Source organism: Pecten maximus, chromosome 8 (genome assembly GCF_902652985.1).
Source record: "Pecten maximus chromosome 8, xPecMax1.1, whole genome shotgun sequence".
NCBI lineage: Eukaryota > Metazoa > Mollusca > Bivalvia > Pectinida > Pectinidae > Pecten > Pecten maximus.
Window position 1 is genome coordinate 25,424,466 of NC_047022.1, and position 27,095 is coordinate 25,451,560.

General features: G+C 36.4%; 1 protein-coding gene across 3 annotated transcripts in view; it reads left to right on the forward strand.

The window, feature by feature from the left end:
* Positions 1-25,725, forward strand: part of LOC117332951 (dynein heavy chain 10, axonemal-like) — a 70,229-nt gene extending 44,504 nt beyond the window's left edge. For 2 of the 3 annotated variants that reach the window (XM_033892036.1, XM_033892037.1), the window contains 23 exons: positions 1-89; positions 823-1,020; positions 1,443-1,676; positions 4,711-4,990; positions 5,358-5,500; positions 10,767-10,984; positions 11,188-11,409; positions 12,271-12,418; positions 12,951-13,087; positions 14,242-14,398; positions 14,754-14,972; positions 15,418-15,795; positions 16,648-16,803; positions 17,024-17,362; positions 17,655-17,855; positions 18,716-19,021; positions 19,306-19,477; positions 19,662-19,793; positions 22,431-22,642; positions 22,937-23,104; positions 23,509-23,689; positions 24,264-24,409; positions 25,083-25,725. In XM_033892036.1, the coding sequence (XP_033747927.1) occupies positions 1-89; positions 823-1,020; positions 1,443-1,676; positions 4,711-4,990; positions 5,358-5,500; positions 10,767-10,984; positions 11,188-11,409; positions 12,271-12,418; positions 12,951-13,087; positions 14,242-14,398; positions 14,754-14,972; positions 15,418-15,795; positions 16,648-16,803; positions 17,024-17,362; positions 17,655-17,855; positions 18,716-19,021; positions 19,306-19,477; positions 19,662-19,793; positions 22,431-22,642; positions 22,937-23,104; positions 23,509-23,689; positions 24,264-24,409; positions 25,083-25,229 (4,583 nt within the window). In that variant the 3' untranslated portion in view covers positions 25,230-25,725. The remainder of the gene's footprint in view (positions 90-822; positions 1,021-1,442; positions 1,677-4,710; positions 4,991-5,357; positions 5,501-10,766; positions 10,985-11,187; positions 11,410-12,270; positions 12,419-12,950; positions 13,088-14,241; positions 14,399-14,753; positions 14,973-15,417; positions 15,796-16,647; positions 16,804-17,023; positions 17,363-17,654; positions 17,856-18,715; positions 19,022-19,305; positions 19,478-19,661; positions 19,794-22,430; positions 22,643-22,936; positions 23,105-23,508; positions 23,690-24,263; positions 24,410-25,082) is intronic. The other variant, XM_033892035.1, reaches the window with a different exon arrangement.
* The last annotated feature ends 1,370 nt before the right edge of the window (positions 25,726-27,095 follow it).

Genomic DNA, 27,095 nt, shown 5'->3' on the forward strand with positions numbered 1-27,095 from the left:
GTATGGTGAACTGTGCCAACATTGATTGGTTCTTCCCGTGGCCAGAACAGGCCCTGTTAGCTGTGGCCAGTGTCTTCATAGCACCAGATGTAAGTACAGTACACCAGCAGTAGGCATGGTACTGTAATCCTTGTTACAGCTTATACTCTGTCAAATTACTTCTATTAGTTCTGTTGTTCTCTCTCTACATTGAAGGAACAGAGGTGAACAACTTTGTTACTTTTCTGCAGTCAAAGTTGCCATTGATGCCCACACCACCACTTGGTGACATTAAGCTCAGTGTCTCAGAATGTTTAGGTTCTTACCACAACTCAAATCTTTTGATTGAAAGATAAAATTTTGGTGGACTTTTAAAATTGTTGATAACTTCTTCAAAAATGTTCAAATTGACTTGGAAATATGAACTCATCTCCATTTAACAATGTACTTTAACATCTAGAAGATTACATTTTGTCATTATCAGTTTTTTTTCTGATTTTTCATTCGTGTTTTCAGTAACTTGGTCATTTTAGATAGCCAAACAGGGAACAAACAGGGAACAACTAGATGTGTAATTGTGTGTAATTCTGGTGATGATGTTAAATTACACTGGATCAGGGTTTTTGTGTAAACTAGTGTATTTAATATTTAAATTAATGTATACATTTGTATTAAGAATTTTTTTTTCAAAAGTTTGATATTTCATTATCCTGCAATTCACTGTCACCTTATAATTTAGTCTTTATTTACTAGAAGTTGTTTTAGATTAATTATGATACCTTGACATCAGGACCAAAACATGCTTACTGGCTATACCTGATGTCTATCTTGTTTATATTTTAGAATACACTTATCCCTGATGGAAACCGAGAGAATGTTGTTAGCCACATTGTGCTTGTCCACCAGAGTGTTGGAGAGTACAGCAAAAAATTCCAGCAGCGTCTCCGGCGTAATAACTACGTAACACCCAAAAACTACCTTGACTTCATCAACACATACCTCCGATTGTTAGATGAAAAAGACAAGTACATTCTAGCACAGGTAACATAGTGTTTATCAGGGTATCCCAAAAATGACCAGTACCGTACCACATAACTGCTTCTTGATAGCTTTGATATCTATTTGTCTTTAATCATACTGTTTTTCATATTGATGAAGCAATTACATGGAACTTTGATGGACCTTTTAAGTTATTATCAAACAGTTTAAAAATTACCAGCAAGATTTGTTTTGAAAGAGCACCTGGATATCAAGTTACGTATTAAATTAAAGTGATTTTAATTTAATATCGGTAATAGATATAATTATTTTATCAGATTTCCCTATGTCATAATTTGCTGACAGGAAGTAATGATAATTTTATAGATACTGAGCAAATCATTTTCATCCTTTTCCATTCAGTGTGACCGGTAATGATAATTTTATAGATACTGAGCAAATGATTTTCATCCTTTTCTATTCAGTGTGACCGTCTCTCTGGTGGGCTACAAAAAATTGCTGAGGCAAGTGAACAGCTAGCAGTTCTAAACGACCGACTTGCCGTTCAGAAAGTGGCTGTTACAGAGAAAACCCAGTCTTGTGAGACCATGTTGGCAGAGATATCGAAGAATTCAACCATGGCCACAGAGAAGAAACAGTTGGCTGAGGCCAAAGGAAAGGAAATTGCTGAACAGAGTATTGTGATTGTCAAGGAAAAGGTAACAAAATTTACATAAATTTCATAAATTAGCACCAATAGATTAATGTGTGGCTTCCATTAATCTATACACTGTTTTATGACATGGAATGAAAATTATAATCTACATATTATATCTAATTAAATACATTGAAAATATCTCTGATTACCAAACTTAGGGCACAAATTGATTTATAGACTCAGGTGATCTGGGTAATTTGTTATTCAATAACCATCCAAACATTAGTACATGATGCTGATGATTAATGATGAGTTGTTTAATTTGGGTTCAATTTAATTTGTCAGTTTGGTGGATCAGCATCTACATCACCAAATTCTTTCTTCAGGAAAACAATTTACACCAGTGATGAAAAGATACTGTAAAAATGTCCACATGTTTTTTTTGAGAATCATTTGTCTAGCCACAAAAATGTTTAAGTACATATATAGAGAGACCATAATTATCAACAATGGCAGTTGACACATACTGTCTGTAGGCTATCGGATACATACATAAGGGCATGGGTATACCTAACACTAAATTATATACTGATTACTGATGGGTATACCTAACACTGGTTCGCCCGTTGTCAGTATAATGTGACCGGTTGGGGTGTGCTGCTGGGTGTCTTCGGCAGTGTGCTTCAGTGAGGTAGCACTATAAATCGGCAAAAGTTCCGGCCTATCACAATGGGACCTAACATGTACATACCGCAGCCTCCCAAAACACACATACGCACTCACCACACGCATGCATGTCGCAAGCACGTGAGGCCGTCCTTAAATGAACTTAGCTGTTAATAGGACGTTAAACAAAATAAACCAAACCAAACCTAACACTGGATCACATACTGATTAATGATGGGTATACCTAACACTGGATCATATAGTGATGGGTATACCTAACACTGGATCATATAGTGATGGGTATACCTAACACTGGATCATATACTGATGGGTATACCTAACACTGGATCATATACTGATTGGTATACCTAACACTGGATCATATACTGATGGGTATACCTAACACTGGATCATATACTGATGGGTATACCTAACACTGGATCATATAGTGATGGGTATACCTAACACTGGATCATATACTGATGGGTATACCTAACACTGGATCATATACTGATTGGTATACCTAACACTGGATCACATACTGATTGGTATACCTAACACTGGATCACATACTGACGGGTATACCTAACACTGGATCATATACTGATGGGTATACCTAACACTGGATCACATACTGATGGGTATACCTAACACTGGATCACATACTGACGGGTATACCTAACACTGGATCACATACTGATGGGTATACCTAACACTGGATCATATACTGATGGGTATACCTAACACTGGATCATATAGTGATGGGTATACCTAACACTGGATCATATAGTGACGGGTATACCTAACACTGGATCATATAGTGACGGGTATACCTAACACTGGATCATATACTGATTACTGACGAGTATACCTAACACTGGATCACAAACTGATGGGTATACCTAACACAGGATCATATACTGATGGGTATACCTAACACTGGATCATATACTGATGGGTATACCTAACACTGGATCATATACTGATGGGTATACCTAACACTGGATCACATACTGATGGGTATACCTAACACTGGATCATATACTGATGGGTATACCTAACACTGGATCATATAGTGATGGGTATACCTAACACTGGATCATATACTGATTACTGACGCGTATACCTAACACTGGATCATATACTGATGGGTATACCTAACACTGGATCACATACTGTTGGGTATACCTAACACTGGATCATATACTGATGGGTATACCTAACACTGGATCACATACTGATGGGTATACCTAACACTGGATCATATACTGATGGGTATACCTAACACTGGATCATATAGTGATGGGTATACCTAACACTGGATCATATACTGATGGGTATACCTAACACTGGATCACATACTGATGGGTATACCTAACACTGGATCACAAACTGATGGGTATACCTAACACTGGATCACATACTGATGGGTATACCTAACACTGGATCACATACTGATGGGTATACCTAACATTGGATCACATACTGATGGGTATACCTAACACTGGATCACATACTGATGGGTATACCTAACACTGGATCACAAACTGATGGGTATACCTAACACTGAATCACATACTGATGGGTATACCTAACACTGGATCACATACTGATGGGTATACCTAACACTGGGTCACATACTGATGGGTATACCTAACACTGGATCACATACTGATGGGTATACCTAACACTGGATCACATACTGATGGGTTTACCTAACACTGGATCATATACTGATGGGTATACCTAACACTGGATCATATACTGATGGGTATACCTAACACTGGATCATATAGTGATGGGTATACCTAACACTGGATCACATACTGATTACTGACGGGTATACCTAACACTGGATCATATAGTGATGGGTATACCTAACACTGGATCATATACTGATTACTGGTGGGTATACCTAACACTGGATCATATACTGATGGGTTTACCTAACACTGGATCACATACTGATGGGTATACCTAACACTGGATCACATACTGATGGGTATACCTAACACTGGATCATATACTGATGGGTATACCTAACACTGGATCACATACTGATGGGTATACCTAACACTGGATCATATAGTGATGGGTATACCTAACACTGGATCACATACTGATTACTGATGACCGGGTCATGTTATACTGCATGCTTCAAAAACTGACTTTATCATATAGATAAGGGTTGTTAACAGTTTTATAATTGATAGATATCATTTCCTTTGATAATCATAGCTATTTTTACAACCACAAACTTTATCTTGAGTTTGATATAATGAGCATTTTTTCCAAATAAACATCTGCATGTGGTAATGTCTGGTATTTAGTCATGCATTTTTAACACAAATTTACCAGTAATGGTGTCAGTGTTCAATTCTGCCTTTGAAACATCTTATAAAATTATCTGTTGTTGTCTGGTGTTGTAGGGAGAAGCAGAGGAAGCCCTAGCCGAGGCTTTGCCAGCTCTTGAGGCTGCCCGTCTAGCTCTAGAAGACTTGGACAAGAGTGACGTCACAGAAATCAGATCATTCTCAAAACCTCCGCCAGAAGTACAGCGGGTGTGTGAGTGTATTGTGGTGATGAGGGGGATCAAAGAGGTATCTTGGAAGTCTGCTCGAGGCATGATGGCTGAGGCCAATTTCCTCAAATCGCTCACAGAGATGGATGTGGATGCCATATCTACCAGACAGACACAGGCTGTAAAAGGTTTGTAGTCATGAACATTTTTTATAGTGTCAGTAGTATGAAGGTCAAATAACCAAATTTCATATCAAATGAAATACACTTACAAAATGATTTGTTCCTTTTTTATTGTACTGAATGATTTGATATTTCCTGAAATGATTTGTTACTTTTTTAATGTACTGAATATTTTTATACTTCTTGAAATGTAATTATGTGTGTACCAGCTTTGTTTAGTTAAGAAGAAATTTTGAAAATAAATGATAGCTATTTGGTTCAGGACAAGCAAAGTTTGGCAAAAGCAGCCCAAATCAGTTATCACTACATTTGAGCCAGGATTGATTTACAATGTATTGACATCGATAGATACTTTGGTTTTGAACTTTGTTAGGTCTGATGAGTGACAAGACTATGAGTCTAACATTGGATGCCATGAAAAACATCAGTAAGGCTGGTGCTGGTCTACTCAAGTTTGTGGAGGCTGTAATGGGCTACTGTGTGGTTGCCAGGGAAATCAAACCTAAGAGGGACAAGGTGAGTGTTACATATCAACTGGTCCGTTTTCAATTGTTAGTAATTTCGTGCCCGGGCCATAACTTCTAAATTATCGAAAATACTGTTACAAACTTGCAGTATACTTGCATCATCTAAGACAATGTGCATTGCTCTTCCATTAGGTCACATTGACTTTGACCTCAAGATCAAATGTCTGATGGTGCACACCATAATGTATTCCTATGTGCAATAATTGCTGTATCTGTACATGTACTTGTCCACCCAAACCTAACAATATTGTTAACACAATGTCAAATAACAAGAATAGTAAAATTTAATCATTTTCATTTTCTCAAATCAAACATGCTGAGGAATCACATGAGATGACGTAGAGGGTCACGTGACTTCAGGACTAGAGTATCTCTTTGTTTATGTGTACGCTTCGTTTTTCTCTGTGCTTTTAATTACTAATTACTCGTGATTTGTGGCTTAGCTCACCTTTGAACTCATGCAGCAATAGTGACAGTGAAGTGTCATTGCTTCTTTACGTGTTACAATTTTGGCAAACGGAGCTGGATTTTCTGAGCACGTGGACTTTGTTTACCTTCAACTTGTGTTGTGCTCTTCATGGCTGACGAACCTTTGAACTCGAAGCCACGAAAGGGTCAAGGCATCATAGCCATTCAACCCGCCTTGGGCATCATAGCCCCTGAACATGATCTTGAAGAAGATATCATGTCTGATCATTCTGAAATTTCAGAAGAACTTAGACCGCCACCGTTGCGGAGATACAATTTGGCAGTGCGGACTCAGACTGTTTCGTCGCAATCGGAAACAAACATGGCGGAGTCGCCTCCATCTACATCAAGGCAGTATGCATATGACATTGACCCTGATCATGACATCACCACCGCTAGGCGGCGTACTTATACTAATGTACCTGGCGAGATTAGAACGGGAAGTCACGAGACCGTCATAACGTCTTCCGCTTCCGGAAATAACATAGACATGTTTTCCAGCATTCTCGCTCAACAAGGGGAGATGTTGGCTCCTTTGAAGGCCAGAATGGACTCATTAGTTGATCAGCAGGCGACTAACAACACCACAACTAACGATGACAGTTTTTCTAACGCATTAGATCTTTAATAACACCACAACTAACGATGACAGTTTTTTTAACGCATTAGATCGTTTAATGGGGCCCGCTGGTCCTTCGATGTCTGGTGAGGACTCAGAATGTAGTGAGGATGAGTCGCCTGACGACATAACACAGGATTTCGACAATCAAAGTGTTTTGAAGACGCTAACAGAGTTTGTGGAAAATAAGGACAAAACAGGTCCAGCCATCAATGATACACTGGCAAATGTTGCAAACACTGGACTTCGTTTGAGAGTGTCTGAGGAAAAAATTAAGATCTGACCTCGAAGTATAACAAGCCGTCGAATGTGCATAACCTTACAGTACCCACTATTAATACGGGTTTGTGGAATTTGGTGCGTAAATCAACGAGAGATTTGGATGCCAAACTCCAACAAAATCAAAACCTTTAGGCCAAATCCTTTTGCCCACTGCTTCATTTGATGGACATGTTGCTGACCGTGCACAACACTAAACGTGGGCTTACCGCATCAGAACTTGTGGGGGCTGTGAACCTGGCTTAATGACACTTTTAAATTGTGCCAGATTGCGTTTATGGATCTTACTTTCCGCAGGAGATATATCATTAAACCGGATCTTAAACCACAATACAAAGAATTGTGCAAAGATTCCAATGCTGTCACTGACTACCTGTTTGGGGATGATCTCAACACACAGTTAAAAGAAATCGACACTGCCAGACGCATGGGCAAACAAGCGGCCAAAAAACCTTTCTTCAGGCGAGAGATATCTCAGGACAAGGTACACTCCTACCAAAACAAACACGTATATCAGTCTCAACATTGGGGCCATCCGTATCAACATGGGGGCCATCCGTATCAACATGGGGGCCATTCCTATCAACGACCCCCGGGTTTGTCATGGCAACAGGGTAATTCATCACCCAACAACTGGAACAAACAGTTTCGACCAAAACAAAAACCACAACCAGGTCCCTTTTTTGGACAAAGGCCATCAACAAAGGAAAAAGAAGTTTTAGAGACTGAGGTAGGTGGGCATATTATATAAAAAAAAATTCAAGCTACCTGCCTTTGACAACACTCCAGACAATTTCTACGGCGGAAAAGTTTCTGACTTTCAGTATAATTGGCATCAGATAACCTCTGATAAACATATTCTAGATATAGTGAAAGGATATCGCATTGAATTTGTTGAACCACCATTTAATACCAAACAAACTATACAAATCACATTTAGTGTGACTGAACGGGAAATTATCACAGAACAGCTTGAACTTTTATTGGACAAATGTGTGATTGAACCAGTATCAACATGTCAAGAAAATGATTCCTTTTTCTCGAACATTTTTCTGAGACCAAAAAAGGATGGAACTCACATATTAATCCTTAATCTTCGAGAACTAAATCAGAATGTAGGCTATCATCATTTCAAAATGGATACTTTGTAAGTCGGCCATTAACATTATTACCAGAGACTGTTGGTTTGGTTCTATTGACCTTAAAGACGCATATTATTCGGTCAGAGTTCACCCATATGATAGAAAACTTTTGAGGTTTTGGTGGGACAATAACTGTTACCAATTCACATGTTTGCCTAATGGTCTAGCATCAGCTCCACGTGTGTTTACAAAGTTGCTGAAACCTATGTATTCTCAATTACGGAAAAGTGGACACACAAATGTTGCATACATAGATGACAATCTCATTCAAGGAGATACATTTGAGGAATGTGCAAAGAACATACTGGTTGCTACAACTACATTAGTTGACAATCTGGGATTTACTATTCATCCTAAAAAATCTGTGTTTATACCAACTCAACAAATTACGTTCCTTGGGTTTGTGTTAAACTCCATAGACATGACAGAAAAAGCTGACAACTTAAAACGAGACTGTTAACAGTTTTTAAAGGCTAGCTACATCATGTGTGATTCGTGACTTTGCTCAGTTAGTCAGTAAACTAATGGCCTGTGAACCAGGTATACAACATGCACAGTTGCATTATAAATCATTAGAAAGAGAGAAAGACATTGTACTCAAAGCAAATTATGGACAATATGATGCTACCATGATGATTTCTGTGCAGGTAAAGAAACAAATTTCTTGGTGGAGAGATAATATACAACTCCTAAAAATGGTATCAGCACAATGCTTCATTCTACCTCCAACAAGTCAAAGTCTAACTATGCCAACAAACCTGGAAAAGGAGCACCCTCTCAAAACAATGAGGTTGGGGGTTTTCAAGTTATCGGGGAAACCCTCAGTGGCCGGGGTTACCAGAGGACACATCTGACATCATTCTCTCAGCCTGGAGACAGTCACTCCCTCGTTACCAAGAAACTTGGAATGTTTCTGATGTCTTGGACTATGTCTCGTCTTTATCTCCTTCCAAGACACTTTCACTTTAGCATCTGACTTGGAAACTGACTATGTTGCTTGCATTAGTGACAGGGCAAAGAGGACAGACTATCCATCTGATCAAACTTAGTGACTTGAGTTTTACAGACACCGGTGTTAGCATTGGTTTGAGTTTTACAGACACCGGTGTTACCATTGGTTTGAGTTTTACAGACACCGGTGTTACCATTGGTTTGAGTTTTACAGACACCGGTGTTACCATTGGTTTGAGTTTTACAGACACCGGTGTTATCATTGGTTTGAGTTTTACAGACACCGGTGTTATCATTGGTTTGAGTTTTACAGACACCGGTGTTACCATTGGTTTGAGTTTTACAGACACCGGTGTTATCATTGGTTTGAGTTTTACAGACACCGGTGTTACCATTGGTTTGAGTTTTACAGACACCGGTGTTATCATTGGTTTGAGTTTTACAGACACCGGTGTTATCATTGGTTTGAGTTTTACAGACACCGGTGTTACCATTGGTTTGAGTTTTACAGACACCGGTGTTACCATTGGTTTGAGTTTTACAGACACCGGTGTTACCATTGGTTTTAGTGAACTGTTAAAAACATCTAAGCCGGGGACTCACCAAAAACCGGTACATATTAGTAGTTTTAAAGATAATATTCAACTATGTGTGGTGGATGTGCCACGTGTTTATATTGCATTTACTGAAAAACTTAGAGGTTATGAACCAAAATTTTGATTGGTACTGTGGCTCCTCATAAAGGCGTTTGTAGAGCTACTATTAGCAGGTGGATTAAGTGTGTGATGGTGAATGCAGGAATTGACACTGACATTTTTAAACCACACAGTACTCGGGCAGCCAATACCAGTGCAGCTCTCCATAAGACAGTTCCACTTGGTGACATTCTTGCTACAGCAGGCTGGAAAACTGACTGTACGTTCAAAAAGTTCTACTACAAAAATATTGTGCAATCAAGTTCTACCAGTAATAACACCGCAGTAGCTTTGCCAATTACGTAAATATCAGTTGATGCTGTGATGCTCCTTGTTCTCGTACTATAGACATTACTATATACATTCATGTATAAACAAGACTTTAGGCGTTACCATCAATTTATGTGTGTGTACATGTTATGACATTTCATAGAGAAATTATATTCTGTTCATTTGCAAACAGTCTGTTGGTTGTTTTTACTATACTGTTACAGATTCATAAGATTCGACTCTAAAATCTCATGTGATTCTTCAGCATGTTTGATTTGAGAAAATTTAATAATTAAACGAGTTTTATTATATAAGACGAAGTTTGATTGTAATTTTCTCAAATCAAATTAATGCTAAGGGATCACGTGCCCAACCCTTTATATATTGATAGTCTTGATTTAGGCAAGACTACAGGTCAATTTGTGTACTGATTTAATGTTTACAGATCTTTATACAATGTATATTCATATTTCCCACCCTGGTTTATCTAGTTCGATATCTTATGAATCTACTCTCAATACTGAAGTCACGTGAATCTACTCTCAATACTGAAGTCACGTGACCCTCTACGTCCTCTCAAGTGATCCCTCAGCATTAATTTGATTTGAGAAAATTACAATCAAACTTCTTCTTATATAATAAAACCTTGCACATAATAGTATACATATTGGCTTATAGGTGAAGACACATGTTTGTGTCTACCAACTTAAAATAAAACCTCTATTTGAATAAGTAACTTTGTATAATTCTTGAATAATTGTGCAATGATTTTTAAATTAAGTCTGAGATTACGTATGAGATTGTATGAACTGATGACCTGTTGTCAAACAGGTAGCAAAACTGGAAAGAAGCTATCACCAGGCCAAGCGTGACCTTGACAAAATCAACAATGAGGTGTCCTCCCTTGAGAAGGAGCTGGATGACCTCAGCAAGAAGTACGAAGAGGCTATGTCGGAGAAACAGAAGCTTGAGGAAGAGGCGGCTATCATGGAACGTCGGCTCATTGCAGCTGACAAACTCATATCTGGTCTCGGACACGAAAATATTAGGTGAGGTTACAAACAACGTACCCTATTGATACAATGTTTAAAACAAGTTCTGAACAGGTATAGATTTTATTGTTATTTTTCACCACCAAGTAAAGGGAGCTGTATAGCAAATGTAGACTTTTTGATACAGTTAGGTATACAGCCATGACACTACATGTATATATATCATTCTAGAAAACAACCATTTTTCTGCTTTTTTTCAGATGGACTAATGACCTTGAGGAACTTAAAAAGAAGCGTGTCAAGTTGCTAGGTGATTGTCTGCTGGGTTCAGCCTTTCTGAGCTATGTTGGCGCCTTTAGTTGGGAGTACCGTAGTGACCTTGTGTACCAGGTGTGGGAGAAAGACCTTCATGCCAGAGAAATCCCCATCAGTGAGCCATATAAACTGGAGGAACTGCTAACTAATGATGTTGAAATCAGCAAGTAAGTTCATTATCAACCTTTAGCTTAGAATTTTCTTTTTGTTTTTTCAATTATATTTTACAGAGTTTCCATATATCAAGTGAAAATTATCATATGACTGTCCTGTCTTACCATGTAATATGCCCATATAAAGTTTGGTTGACACATATTATGAAGTCATAAAGAAAATGCCTCTTTTCTCATATCATGTCTAATCTCTTGGACTGTACATCTGTCACAAGAGTAAGATTATCTGTTTATGGTGTAAAGTGATAACTACGTCACCGACACAAATGGAAATATTATTACCAATTGAAAACATCAAAAGGCTTCTGTATGTTTTTAGCGAACCGTCATCAAATGGTGGACAGTTCAAATCACCCTTCGGGACATATTGTAAATAAGTGTGAATTTCATCTGTTTTATAACCTCGTAACTTTTGAAGATATCTTGATGAATCATGCATTACCTGAAGCTAATATGCATTGCAAGGTTATTTTGACCTAATGTTCAAAGTCAAAGGTCAAAGTGCACATTTTTCTAATAATTTATTATCAGTTTATAATATCTGGCAATAACATCTAAACCAAGATATTCTAAGGAAAGTTGTTGTATACCTTTATCACCCCAGGAGTCCTTGACCTAAAGGTCAAGTGAGTGCAAAAAAAATCAATTTCTGGTAGGGGAGAAGGGGATACATATATTGGATATATTTTATATGATGGGTATCATTTTATGCACTTTTGTGACAAGTGGTTGTATATGCATTTAAGGATGAAGCATCTTACAAAAAATAATACAAACTAGCTAAGTTTAAAGTAAAATTGGTGATTTTATGATTATTTCCCTGGTAAACTGTAAATTACTTTTGAATGTAAACAGGTGGACATCTGAAGGCCTACCTCCTGATGAGTTGTCTATTCAGAACGGTATACTGACCACACGTGCAAGCCGCTTCCCAATGTGTATCGACCCCCAACAACAGGCTCTAAAGTGGATTATGCACAAGGAGGAACAAAACAATCTAAAGGTATAGCTTTTCAGAGTAGCAATCTAAATGTTAGTATAATATCTAGGCCATTAATCAGTATGTATGCTGCACTTAGTCAACGGCAACAACAAATAACATGAATCTAAGTCAGAGTTTGCTTATTACAGGATGATGAAAGAAATTTGTCGGCCATTTTACTGAACAGCAATATTTATTGTTATTATCAGGCATGTGCTTATTGCAAGATGGTTCATACAAAAATCAGTCTTTATAGATGGCAGTCACAAGTAAAATCAATATGATTGAAGTAACAGCTACCAGTCCCAGATTTCTAACTCACAGAATTGTCGAGTTTCTATTCGTAATTTTCGATGGTACAAAACTCGCCGAAGTATGTGTAGATGAGCAATACAGGCCTATTGGGCAGCTAATTATAAAGTTGTTGACTCAAAGTGGAATAAGCATGTAAGATATATGTAAAAATGACAGGTGGTTTTCAATGTTGGAGTGTACAAACAATATACGTAGGTGTGGTATCTCTTGATGTTCACTATCTATATGTAACTTACAGGTGTGTACATTCAACGACAATGATTTCTTGAAGCAGCTTGAGTTAGCCATCAAATATGGCTTCCCCTTCCTGTTTAAAGATGTTGATGAGTATATTGACCCTGTTATTGACAACGTCCTGGAGAAAAACATCAAAGGTAAGTCAGATGTCATGGTTCAGGTAACTAATTCATAACCAAACTATGTAACTGAGATACTGTTTAATTATCACTGAAAAGTAATGGTTCAGAGTTTGACAGTAAGTGTCGGTAAAGTAGGTTAACATCATCTGACCTTGTCTATTGTGAAGATTCTATACAAACATCGGTAAGAGGGACACCCTATAACAAAATAGATTATTTTTATCCCAATTGTGGTTAAATGTGTCACCCTACAGAACTGGTCAGCTGTAATCATATGCTTGTAGCATGCTTGAGTAAAGGTGAACCGTACCAAATTTGTTCAAATGAAATGGTGCATTCTGGAGTAGGGACTGGCTCTGTGATTGTCATGTCTAGTTTAGCAATCAAGGGGAAATATTTTAACATTGTTGTTTACTTTTCTTTTTCTGATATAGGAGGTAGGTAGTGTTTCATTTCTGATCAATGTTGCATTTTATTTTCTATGTTACTTTGTTGTATTTACATACTATTAAGAGAAAGTGGAATCCTGAAAACATTTTTTGTGACTTAATTTATTGTAAATTTATATTTGGTTGTGTTCTTTTCATTTAAATTTTTATAAAAAAATGTCTATATTATAAATGATGTTGCATGTTTGAAGTGAACATCAGAAAAATGAAGATCCTTTGAAAAAATCAAATTAGTTTTGCATGAACATTAAATGTTATCTTTCAGTTTATCATGAAAATATATGATTTTGGCAAAACATTTTATTTTGTTGTGATATGGTTGTTGTGAACAGTCTTTCTGTTGTCAAGTTGTCTATATGGGAACTTTTTTATACCGTTACATTTTCCTATTGAAAGAAAATCAATTTCACTCTAAAAAGTTTCTCTATGGGCTGTAAAGCAAAAAATGTAATAATCATTTCAAAATTTTGAAATAATTACATTATTTCATTTAGATGTTTTCTGACACATTACATTCTAAATAGCCAATCTTAGATGTATATAATATGTAAACATTTCACATGTTCTTTTATTATCATTCAACTGCATGCTTTGATATATAAAGCTAATTTTAAAAGCTTTTTAACTCTAAACAAAATCAATTTTCAACTTCCATGATATTATTTACCCATCAGTATAATGATACCTGTACATATAGTACATGTGTTACTTCCTTGTTGACAGGTGGACAGGGGCGCGAGTTTGTCATCTTGGGAGATAAAGAAGTGGACTATGACCCTAACTTCCGCCTCTATCTCAACACCAAACTGGCCAACCCCAAATATTCTCCCAATGTCTTCGGCAAGTCCATGGTCATTAACTACACTGTCACTCTCAAGGTAAGTAGGTTGCCTTGTCTGTCCTTGACCTTTGACTCGTCATTGACCTTGTCTCCGCTATCAGCTGTTATAACTCATATTAGCACATTTCTTTAGGCTGAAGAGGTAGAATTACCAACACTGTGACAATTCTGTTTGATTTATATTGTTTATTTGTAGAATTTGATATGTAAGTCTGGTAAAAGATTTACATATTCTATACATTTGAATTTTAAGACAGAAAAATAAATTTGAAAAGTTTGTATAATCATTATCGTTATCATTCATCATGAAAAGATATTTACATTCTTAGAATCTGTAGTAGGTCATTGTAATCATTTAACTAGATTCTAGTTTGATTGTTACTGTGCCACAGGGACTGGAGGACCAGTTGTTGAGTGTCATTGTAAAGTTTGAGCGTCGTGAGCTTGAGGAGCAGAGGGAACGCTTGATCCAGGAGACCAGTGTCAACAAGAAGCTGCTGAAGGATCTAGAGGATGCTTTACTCAGAGAGCTGGCCCAGTCTCAGGGCAACATGTTGGACAATGTGGAGCTCATCGAAACTCTGGAAGAGACCAAAACCAAGGCCACTGAGGTAGAGATCTCTAGGAAATCACAAATTAATTTTATATAATTTATCATCTAATTAACTGTTGTTAATCGCAAGGGAATCGATTGTTGGCTGTTTTGGAAGATTGCAATGGAGATCTTCATCTTCAGAATAAAATTGCATTCAAATAAATGAATTATGGAGACCATTTTAGTCTTGTCTCATACTTTTTAATGTCTCCATTTCGATTCAAACCTTCTTTTTTTTAATCGAAAATTCAAAACATCAAATAAATATTGTTTACTAACAGTAAATTATACTTTCTAAATTTACGGTGGTAAGATGTCTAAAAAAAAAAGGATCGGCATGATCATCAATAATTAGCTCATCCCTTGGACAAACTAATTTTATAAAATTATTATACCTTTTACAACTTCAACTGACTAAGTTTCAAAATAAATGATTGAGTTTTGCCTATTTCTCAATATAGGTGTCGGAGAAGCTGAAGCTTGGAGCCAAGACGGCCATTGACATTGATAAGTTACGTGATGGATACAGACCTGCAGCGAGACGTGGAGCCATTTTGTTTTTCATTTTGGCTGAAATGTCTTCCATCAACACTATGTACCAGTATTCCCTAGCCTCTTACCTAGAGGTGTTCGAGTATTCTCTGAAGAAGTCTATGCCTGACAGTATCCTACAGAAACGTCTACGGAACATCATGGACACCCTCACACATAACATGTACAACTACGGCTGTACTGGTATCTTTGAGAAACACAAATTGATGTTCTCCTTCCAGATCACCATCAAACTGGAGCAGGACAGAAGTAAGGTGACTCAGGCTGAGCTCGACTTCTTCATCAAGGTAAGGTCTTTTCTCTATTGTATTTATCCAGTTGGGAGTTAGGGGACGGATTATTGTAAGGGTAGGCTTAATAGAGGACAATGAAGTAGCATTTGTGAACATATTGTAGATTACTAAAGTGCAATAGGCATTAGTGGGTTTAATACCGGATCAGCATGTGACAGATCAATGATGTACAAAAAGGTTAGATATTGACTAGGAATTAAAATTAGACAAGAGTAGAATACCAGCATATGATAAAACTTAAAGTTAATAAATCATGGCAAAATATGTCCAAAATGTAGATTTATAGATGGTGACCTTTAAAAAAAGTAGAAGAAATCAGAAATAATAAAAGTCTTAGCTAGGGTAAGCACTTATGCTTCAATGAAAACAACCATTATGTATGTGAAATCCAACAAATATGTATGTGTGTGTCTGATCTCAATGATAAAAGAATATCGTATTGTGAGACAAACAGATGAAGGAGACAGTTTTGTACAGAAATAGGTTAAACCTAAAATCAATAGTTACAGCAGAGGGTGAATCCGAAATAAAACAATTTGGTAAAAGATGTTATTTTCAGAGTTCCAGGAATAAAATCAGGATGGGTAGAGAAATTTGTAATATGTTTCATGATTATGAAATTGATGGGCTTTTCATAATATCAGTGAAAAACACATTCTTACATTCCTATGGAATATTTTGTGAAATTCTGAAAATTTGAACTGTCCAGAAATACCTTAAATACTGAGCTTAAATAAAAGTCAAGGAGAGGTATGGTTATAAACACTCTCATAATCTTTTCTTTGTTTAGATTGGAAAATCTTTAAATGAAAATGTTGTTATAATGATTCATTCTTTCTTATTCAGGGTAACATAGCTTTGGAGAAGAGTAAGAGGAAGCGTCCGTTTGGTTGGTTCCCTGAGGAAGGATGGGAGGACTGTATCCGATTAACTGAAGTCTTACCTGATAAGTTTGGCAGTCTTCTAGAAGACATTGAGAGAAATGAACAAGTCTGGAAGAAGGTGAGATAGACATTTTTAGTCAACTGTGGTAATGTTTTGGAAAGTAAGGTGAAAAAAAGGATATTGCTTAATTGACATATACATTTGATACTAATGAAATATGAAGAGATCTTTGATAATGCATTATATTTCAAATGATTCAAAAATGTTCTTTTCGCTCATTTGAAAATTTATACATGTAAGATATATACCATATCTGAAAGATTTTCTTCATACACAGTGGTATGACCATGACACTCCCGAGTCCCAGCCTTTCCCGCTCAAGTATGTGGACTCCCTGTCGGACTTCCAGAAGCTTACATTGCTCAGATGTTTCCGTGTTGACCGTATTTACCGTTCTGTGGAGGAGTATGTCACCAAGGTGATGGGAGAGAAATATGTCACTCCTCCCATCATCAGTTTTGAAGCCATCTTTGAGCAGAGTACTCCCATGTCTCCAATCGTCTTCATCCTCAGTCCAGGATCTGATCCTGCTAGTGACCTCATGAAACTGGCTGAAAGGATCGAGTTTGGCACCAACAAAATCAAGTTCCTGTCCATGGGTCAAGGTCAAGAAAAGGTTTGTTTTTATTTCAGGACTAAGATTTGTCAAGGTTTGTTAGGGGGTCAGTCAAGAGAAGGTTTGTTAATGTGTCAAGGTCAAAGGAAGGTTTGATCAAGAGAGTCTTGTTTTTGTGTAAGCCTTTAGCATGAGATATCTAATTTCAGATAATTTTATGAGGAATCCTTTTCATATCTAAATACCTTGTTAAAAGATGTATTGGCTTTAGAAATTTGGAGTTTGTTATTACATTATAAACTGTTAGGAAATGGAAGTATCTGAACATTTTTTGTTATTTTTCTTCCAATAGGTGGCACTGCAATACCTGGAGACTGCAATTGCCCGTGGTCAATGGCTCATGTTGCAGAACTGCCACTTACTTGTCAAGTGGCTCAAGGAACTGGAAAAGCAGCTGGAAAGACTGACCAAACCTCACCCTGACTTCCGTCTGTGGCTGACCACTGAACCAACACCCAGTTTCCCCATTGGCATCTTACAGAGGTCACTAAAGGTCAGTATGTAAGCCTTTTAGGATCATTGTTAGTCTTAAGCAGTTAATATAATTATAGTTAATATTAAAGGGTATATTGATAATAAACATAATGATCAGATCTGGAGTTCATTTGTCAGCCAGGAATCAATATGACAGGGTTCAGATTGATAAATTCATGGTATAGGGTCAGTATGCAATAGTTCATATAGGGTCAGTTCCTTCAAAATGCATAAAGTAGCTGCAGATGCTGCAAAAATTAATGTCTGGTTTGGATAAATGAATATGATTAAGTGAGTTCTCAAACAACAATTTTATGATCACATTTACCCAATAATAATAATAAAAAAAACAGCTTCCATTAACATTTTAACAGGGGAAAAAATCCTTTCATTTTTTTATTACTCTATTCATTACTTGCCATATACATGTACATAAATTTAATAATTAACAATAGTTACTTTCAAAAGCCTTATCTTTATCTTAATTGTTCAGTACTGTATATTTATTAGCCATTAAACATTGTTCAATATATATACATGTACAAACTTTCTAAAATGTTATATGCCTTATCATTGACACCCTTGATGCTCTTCACAAAAAAAACACAATCTTGTGTTGCTGTAAAACTGTATCTATAATTGATGCTTTTTCCATATAATTTATGTACTCACAATATGCGAAAGGATGAATAAAAAGATTTCAAAACTAAAAAAAAAATTGTAACAGTATTGCTCCAAGTCATATATGGATGTTTTTATTGTCCTACTGTAACTCTGTCTCTCCCCTGAGTCAGAAGTAGGTTTGACTCGTTGGTTAATTACAGGACAATAAGGTTGGTATGATCATCAGAAAATAACAATAAAACCATTTCTCTTTAGGTTGTAACAGAACCACCTAATGGACTCAAGTTGAACCTGCGTGGTACCTACCATAAGATTTCTGCAGTTGCTCTATCGGAGTGCCCCAACCCTGCCTTCCCAGCCCTTGTGTTTGTACTTGCATTCTTCCATGCCGTCGTACAGGAGAGGAGAAAGTACGGCAAAATTGGCTGGAACATAGCATATGACTTCAACGAGTCTGACTTCCGTGTGTGTATGCAGATCCTTAACACATATCTCACCAAAGCTGAGGAACAGGGAGAAACAAAGATACCATGGAACAGTCTGAAGTATCTTATTGGAGAGGTGGGTCTTTGTTGACCTCTGGTCATTGTGATCTTCATGTTTTAACCTTGACATGATATCCATTGTGATTCTGACCACTGGTCATTGTGATCTTCATGTTTTAACTTTGACATGATATCCATTGTGATGCTGACCACTGGTCATTGTGATCTTCATGTTTTAACTTTGACATGATATCCATTGTGATGCTGGCCTCTGGTCTCTATGACACATTGTAATTTTGATCAATCCTGTAGTCCTGATTGACTAGTTATGGTAATCCTGTTTATATTGTGTTTGTAAAGGTGATGTACGGAGGCAGAGCCATCGACAACTTTGATCGTCGTGTATTGAGCACCTACATGGATGAGTATATGGGAGATTTCATCTTCGACACATTCCAGCCGTTCCACTTCTACTGCAATGAAGAGGTTGATTATAGGATCCCTGATGATGGCCTTCGTGATGTATATGTTGGTCAGTATATGCAGACAGAGATGAACCTAAGACTTCCTAATTATCTTTCATGCCATCATGAAATTCTTGCAACATTTTCAGATCTAAAAAAACATTTACTACTTGTTCTTGTCAACCTTTTTCCGACCACAATGATTAACAAAATAGCTAAGAATTTGAGAATAAAGTTAGTATTTTTCTTCAGATTACATTGAAGATCTACCCCATGCTAACACACCTGAAGTGTTTGGTCTCCACCCGAATGCTGAGATTGGATATTACACACAGGCTGCCAGAGACATGTGGGCACATCTCATTGAACTTCAGCCCCAGACCGGTATGTATATTAAAAAAAGTTATCTCAGCCTCCTAGATTGGTTAATGGGTCAAGTTTATAACTGACCAACACAATTATTTCTAAATCGTGTCAATGTAATGAAGATCACTTGATAATGCCATATATATTTTTTTTTTTCAATCTGTCATATTTTTCCTTAAGTAGTTCATCTAGACATAGCTTTATAAACTAAACTGCTAAACTCAAGGTAAATCTCCATATGTATTTCCCCCATATAATTAATTAATGAAGTTACAGGAATTTTCTGTTTCATAATTTTGTTCGTCATCTCCAGCACACTGTACTACTTGTCAAGATGATATGTGTTTTTGTTAACTGTATGGATGAGATTTTTAAACACTGTGTGAATAGTACCATTTCCTTGTGACCTTTTTATCAAATCATGGTCTGTCAATCCTGCCTCGTAAATGACAGACCAACTAGACCAGCCGTGTCTTTATCTCGTATATGTAAATTCTAGAGAAGGATGTAGTGTTTTTAACTGACTTTACCATGCCACCAGTGCTCAGCGATCCTAGACAAGATTTATTTTCAGCTGTTGAGAGTAGGCCAGCACGTGTTGCAGTGTTTTATTTTAAATTACTTTTTTTTCTATATTTCCTTACTTTATGCTTCTTTTGGGCCCAGTAAAATTCTTGATTTTAATGAATATATTCATCTATTTCCTTCATCAAATAAGCAATCAAACCTGTTTTAGGGACCACCTGTTTAGGAACATGTTGGCTTGACATTATCGCTATTTTACAGAAGGTACTGAAGGGATCTTTCTCTAATTTCAAATGTAGGTTCCCCTTGGTCCCTGGTGTTGCATTTTGGGACCAATCCGAAAACAACATGGCCGACAGACAGCCATTATCGCTAAATCTTAAATTTTATATATAGGTTTCCCTTGTTTGAAAAGTACTAGAGGGCTGCTTCTGAATTTACACAGATTAGTAAGACTTAGAGGAAGGGAAAAGAGGAGAAAAGATCAATCTGACATGGAACCTATAAAGATCATTCAATGGTGGGCGCCAAGATCCCTCTGGGATCTCTTGTTTAAATAATAGAGAGGGGTAGGGAGAGTTGGTTTCTTAATGCAGGCATTTAAAACTGTGAAATATTCTCTGGTTTGGAGAATTTAATGGTGTTGATAAAATCAACATGCTGAATGATGTTTATAATTTAGAACAAGCACACAATAGGCTCTTGTCTGATAATTTAAAAGGAGACAATTATTATACATGTCTTGACTAACCGATGAATGCAGTTATGAATATATCAAATGGATGTATCCAGGATCTTTTTACCTCTGCATTATATACAATTTATAACATAATGGGATTAATAAGGATACTTATCACTATGGAAGTACAGTACATTTTATGGTAGGTAATTTGCCTTTTCTTATTCCTTTTGTGACTTCCGACATTTATTTGAACAGAAGAAGAATGATGTTATCTTCATTGTTGCTCTTAATAAAATTTGTAGATGTGTATCAACTTATGGTTAATTAGATGTTTTTTTGTTCCTCTGCTTTCTATTCTTAAACTGTTTCATGGCTTTTTCGCTGAAAGGGACATCGGGCATCAAGGCCCCTCCCATCTAGAGATTGTGTCTTTATACATTTTTTGATTGGCAGTGAAGTGTTTTCATGTTTCCAAGATATTGGAATCTTTTATATCAATAAATAACATAATCACCATAAAACTGATTAAATTCTTTTTCATTGTTCATTGATATACACAGCATATTTTCAAAGTCACATCCACATTTTTATTCTTCTTTTAGCCAGTAGATAAACTATATGATCCAATACATTGACACAGATAGCTGTACATCAATGTACCAGTATGTAGGTACATAGCATCATGTCAGTAATAAATCAGGTATGGTCTAGTATGGGTACATCTCCGCCTGCCAAGGTTTCTGATTACGTTACACTCCAAGAACCCTTGGCAGATATAGTCGTCAGTTCTGGCCCTCTAGCAGTGATTTGTAATTACCACTCTTTACGCATGAAATTTTCGACCAATCAAAACAGGTGTTTAAGATGTATTTCATTGGTGTTGTTTACAAATACACAGAGGCTTGTGTCATTTTGATGAGATATGTGATCAATAACTTCTATCAATAGATCAAACACTGTGAACCCCAAAGATTGTACGTCTCTGTATTTAGGTAAAATGCCATGACATAGTCGACAAGGTAGCTCTGTACTGGGCGCTGCAATTTTTGTTTACAGCAAAACCAAGCTTGAATGTCATTTTACATTCAAGCTTGGTTATGCAGTAAATAAGAATTGCAGCGCCCAGTACAGTGCTACCTTGTCGAGTCAAAGTCGACGATTGATGCCCTGGAATTCCAGGGCGCCACGGTTTAAACACGACTAGATCTGCCAAGGGTTCCTAATCAGAAGCCTTGCATGGATAGCGAAGATGGTATGGGTATTGAAAGAAAAAAAAACTGATGTTCATTTGATACATATTGCTGAGAAATGGATGATCTATGAAGTAATATATGTATAACTTCATATCTATACTGTGATACAGTGTAATGAAGAAACAAGTAGGTACATAATTATGTATGCATACATTTACATAATTATAATACTGTTAATACTATGATGTGGTGCAGGTGACACCTCTGGAGGAATCAGTCGAGAAGAGTTTATTGACAAGATTGCACAGGAGGTGCTCGGTAAGCTGCCACAGGAGTTTGAGATGGACAAGATCAAAAAGAAATATGGTCTTGATATCTCTCCCACAACCATAGTGCTGCTACAGGAATTGGATCGCTTCAACCTCCTCATCAACATCATGAGGAGGTCATTATCAACTCTGAGGAAGGTAGGTCAATCTTGATATTGTCCTTAACTTCACATCGTCATCATTGTTGCCACCATCGTTATCTAATTCTCTATTTTATCAGTAAATCATTTTGATTACTTGTAACATATTTACTTATTTTAAACAACCATGATGATACCATAGTTTTCAAAAAGATAATGGTTTAGCAGAATTATCTGATTATGATTCTTATATCCCGAAGAAAGTGTCTGCAGTTTTATTGTGTCAAAATTTTTATCGTGATTTAAGTGAGCTAAATTCTAAATTTGATTGGTTGACTATTTTGTAATCTAGGCTCTGATTGGAGAGGTGGGAATGAGTAGTGAGCTGGATGATGTTGCCCGTGCCTTATTTAATGGTATGATCCCATCTATTTGGAGACGTTTGGCACCAGTCACTCTCAAGTCTCTTGGAAACTGGATGCTCCACTTTGAGAGAAGATTCAAACTCTACAATGGCTGGGTAAGTCCTAGAATTACAGCATACAATGCTTAATTTATCAGAGATAAAAAATTACATCTTCTGGAAGACTAGAACTTATTTCATGTTGACTAAAATACATAGTGTTTATTATGTCGGTAAATTGTTCCGTAATAGAATCAAATCACCAAATCGATAGGTTGAAAACAAATAAAGAAAACCATATATGGTCTTTTTCATAGTTTCCATTAACATTTAAACCATAAAAAATCATTGCAATATAATTATGCATTCAAAAATAACTGACATAATTTGAAAATGTTCAGTTTGGTATTTCAGTTTCCTAACTGATTTAAGCATGCATATTTTAAACATTACATATTAAAATTGTAATATTGTTTGCCTTATTTAAGGAAAGTTGAATTATTCTGTTGTCTTGCCTTTAGGTAAATGAAGGAGAGCCGGGTGTGATGTGGCTATCTGGACTACACATTCCTGAATCCTACCTGACTGCTCTTGTCCAGGCCACCTGTCGTAAGAATGGCTGGCCACTGGACAAATCCACGCTTTATACCACGGTCACTCAGTGGTCATCTGCAGAAGATGTCACAGAGCGTGCTCATCAAGGTAAGTCCAACCCCTATCGTTATTAACTGTACATGTATCATGTGCATAATGTGTTTGTTACCTTGGTTACAGTCTTTGTTTTCTATCATTGCTCTCGATACATCCTGCATGTTACTGCATGTTACATCATTTACCCTGATGACAGCTGATTATTATATCATTGCCATAGTTACAGCCTGCATGTTATGTGATTACCCTGGTTACAGCCTGTTTGTTATGTCATTACCCTGGTTACAGCCTGTTTGTTATATCAATACCTTGGTTACAGCCTGTTTGTTATGTCATTACCCTGGTTACAGCCTGTTTGTTATGTCATTACCCTGGTTACAGCCTGTTATATCATTACCCTGGTTACAGGCTGTTTGTTATATCATTACCCTGGTTACAGGCTGTTTGTTATATCATTACCCTGGTTACAGCCTGTTTTTTATGTCATTACCCTGGTAACATCCTGTTTGTTATATCATTACTCTAGTTACAGCCTGTTTGTTATATCATGACCCTGGTTACAGGCTGTTTGTTATATCATTACTTTGGTTACAGGCTGTTTTTTACACCATTGCTCTGGTTACAGGTTGCTTTGTGGATGGTCTGTATCTAGAAGGAGGAGCCTGGAATAAAGAGGAAAGCTGCATCATCCGACAGAATCCCAAACAGCTCATCCAGGAATTACCTGTCCTCAAGATCATCCCCATAGAATCCCATCGATTGAAGCTTCAGGTAACTTGAGTTATATGATTCGTTGTGAAAGATTAGCTCAGTAAGGCAACAGTGCCATAAACAAACTACTGTAATAAGTGGAATAACAGACATAAATATAAGTGGAATAACAGACATCAGATCGCCTGGTTTTGTTACAAATGATAATTTATTGATGCAAATTGGAAACAATTGTGAAATCTTGATACAGCAAATAACCTCGGTAATACCATCCCCTTACTTCCTTAGAAAATTCCAAAATCCTCAGTCCTGTTTAGTTCATATTAGTTGTGGAAATTGGAAATGACAAGATTTAACAGGCATACTTTAAATTCATATCATTCTTCAAGAACATCTTGATCTTGTCACGTGATATTGACTGCCATTGGTTATGTGACACATGATTAATCCATGACTACCGTATTTATTCTGTAATAAACCCAAAGGGGTCAATACAGTGGGCTTACTGCAGGACAAAGAGGTAAGCATTCATTTAACTGAACTGTAAAGGACATGGAAGGATAAATAGGGCAATGAGACACTCAGGTTGGACTTTATAGTCTTTGATCCTGACATGTAACTTAGCAAATGATATCTTAAAATATTGTATCTACAAACTACAAATGTATAGCGAAGTATGCTTAGATTTCAGTATTACATATTGGTTTAACATAAATTGTTTGTGTTTTCACAGAATACATTCAGGACGCCTGTGTATGTGACCTCACAGAGAAGAAATGCCATGGGAGTTGGTTTGGTGTTTGAAGCTGATCTCGCAACCACAGAACATATTAGTCATTGGTCATTACAGGGTGTTTGTCTCATCCTCAACACCGACTAATAAGGACTCAAAGGACTGTTGCTTCAGGGTGACAACCCGTTATCAAAGACAACTTAAACTTCTGAACTAAAAGTTATCACACAAAAATGATTAAGTGATGTGATGTTCTATGGTATCTGAAATTTGAAATCATCCGTGATGTGCAATCTGAAGAAACAAAACAAGAAAGTTCTTATGTTACAGTATTATGACATCGACATCAAGTCTGAATTTTGAAATTTGACATTTTATCTTTGCTTTTTGTCACATCAATAACACAATCTTTGAATTTTTGAATATATGATATATATGCTGCATAATACGTTGGGAAATATTGTACCTGTCTGTATACAGTTGTAGATACCTAATATATGAACTTAATCAAATTCTTAACACCCTCCAGTATTTGTAATAAAAGAAATCCGTCCAAACATTTCTGCCAGTTATATGACATAGGCTTGTATGTATATTTTATGTATCAATACGTGACACTTTAATAAACATATCTGAATCTGAATCTGAATCTGTAATGTATAGTCACAGCTTATAAGGTTAATATATTTTAATTGTATTTTCGATTTAGATTATTTTAACCAATTGAACTAGACATCCATATTGACAATCCGTGGATCTCAGCTGCATCTGTGATATTGAATATTTTAAAAATTGGTTTTCTTATCTTACTGATCTTGCATACTCTTATTTGTCATATAAAACATTCCGTCCACTCTGATAACATGAAGTTAGTATCTCCTGTTGTATTACATACTCCGTCCTTTAGTGGCAATGTGTACAAACTATTTATGGTTTCAATTTTGTTGTATTTATTTGATTTAAATATCATGTATAAAAATAAATTATATATACTTTTCAGAATTCAACTGCAGAATTTCTGAAGAGTTTAATCAATCTGCTATTTCATCTTGTTAAATTTTTTTACAGAGAACTCTTTTGAGTAAACTATTTTGTTATACGAGTGGATTGCTCATTTAAAAAAAATAAAATAAAATAAAAAAATATGTACATTTAATTAGTTTAATGTTAATTTGTTTGTTATTGTTATGCCAGCCTGGAATGGCTTTGAGAATTAAATGGTTGCCGTGTCTCTCTTACCATAAAACACACTTATTTTTTATTAGGAATCAGGCTTTTATGACAAAGTAAAGAGGGATTTGGAATCTGCCCTGTGTCCTGATATTCGACCAAGGTCAAAATAATTTGCTGGTAGTATGCTTAAATGAAGGCTACTAGATTTGTTCAAGTGAATGACCTTGGCTTACTTTCAAGGTCACAAAAGTCAAATGTGTTACACTTCTTAATAACAGTAGAAGTCCTGAATCAGGAAACTAGCTAATAGCATGCATCATTAAAGGGGTATCAATTAAATTCGGTAATGATTCAGTTTTCTCAACATAAGATGAAAAACAGGTGAGTGATACAACCCCATTGGGCCTCTTCGTTTCACAGCATTCACCATAATATAAGTTAATGCTATTTGAATTGTTGAATATAGAGCACTGTTACTAAGGGTATTTTAAAAGGATAAATGTCCGAGATTGTCATCATCATTTTGGCATTACTACAGATATTACCGTATACACTAAGCTTTGGATCTTATTGTCAGATTTTGTTAAAGAGTTATAATTATTTCTCAGACAGAAGATTGTTCAGAATTTTACATCCTTGCAGAACACAGTTGTTTTTCCTTAATGTCCTAGTTACATTTACTTGTAGCCTAAATTCCTTGTCGCAAAAACATGAGACAGGGATGGTTTATCTGTACATTTTATTATGGACAGATATAAATGGGAATCTGCAATGCAATTAATCTGTATATCTTTACATTAATGATTAATTACATTGGGCATTACATGCTTTATATATAAT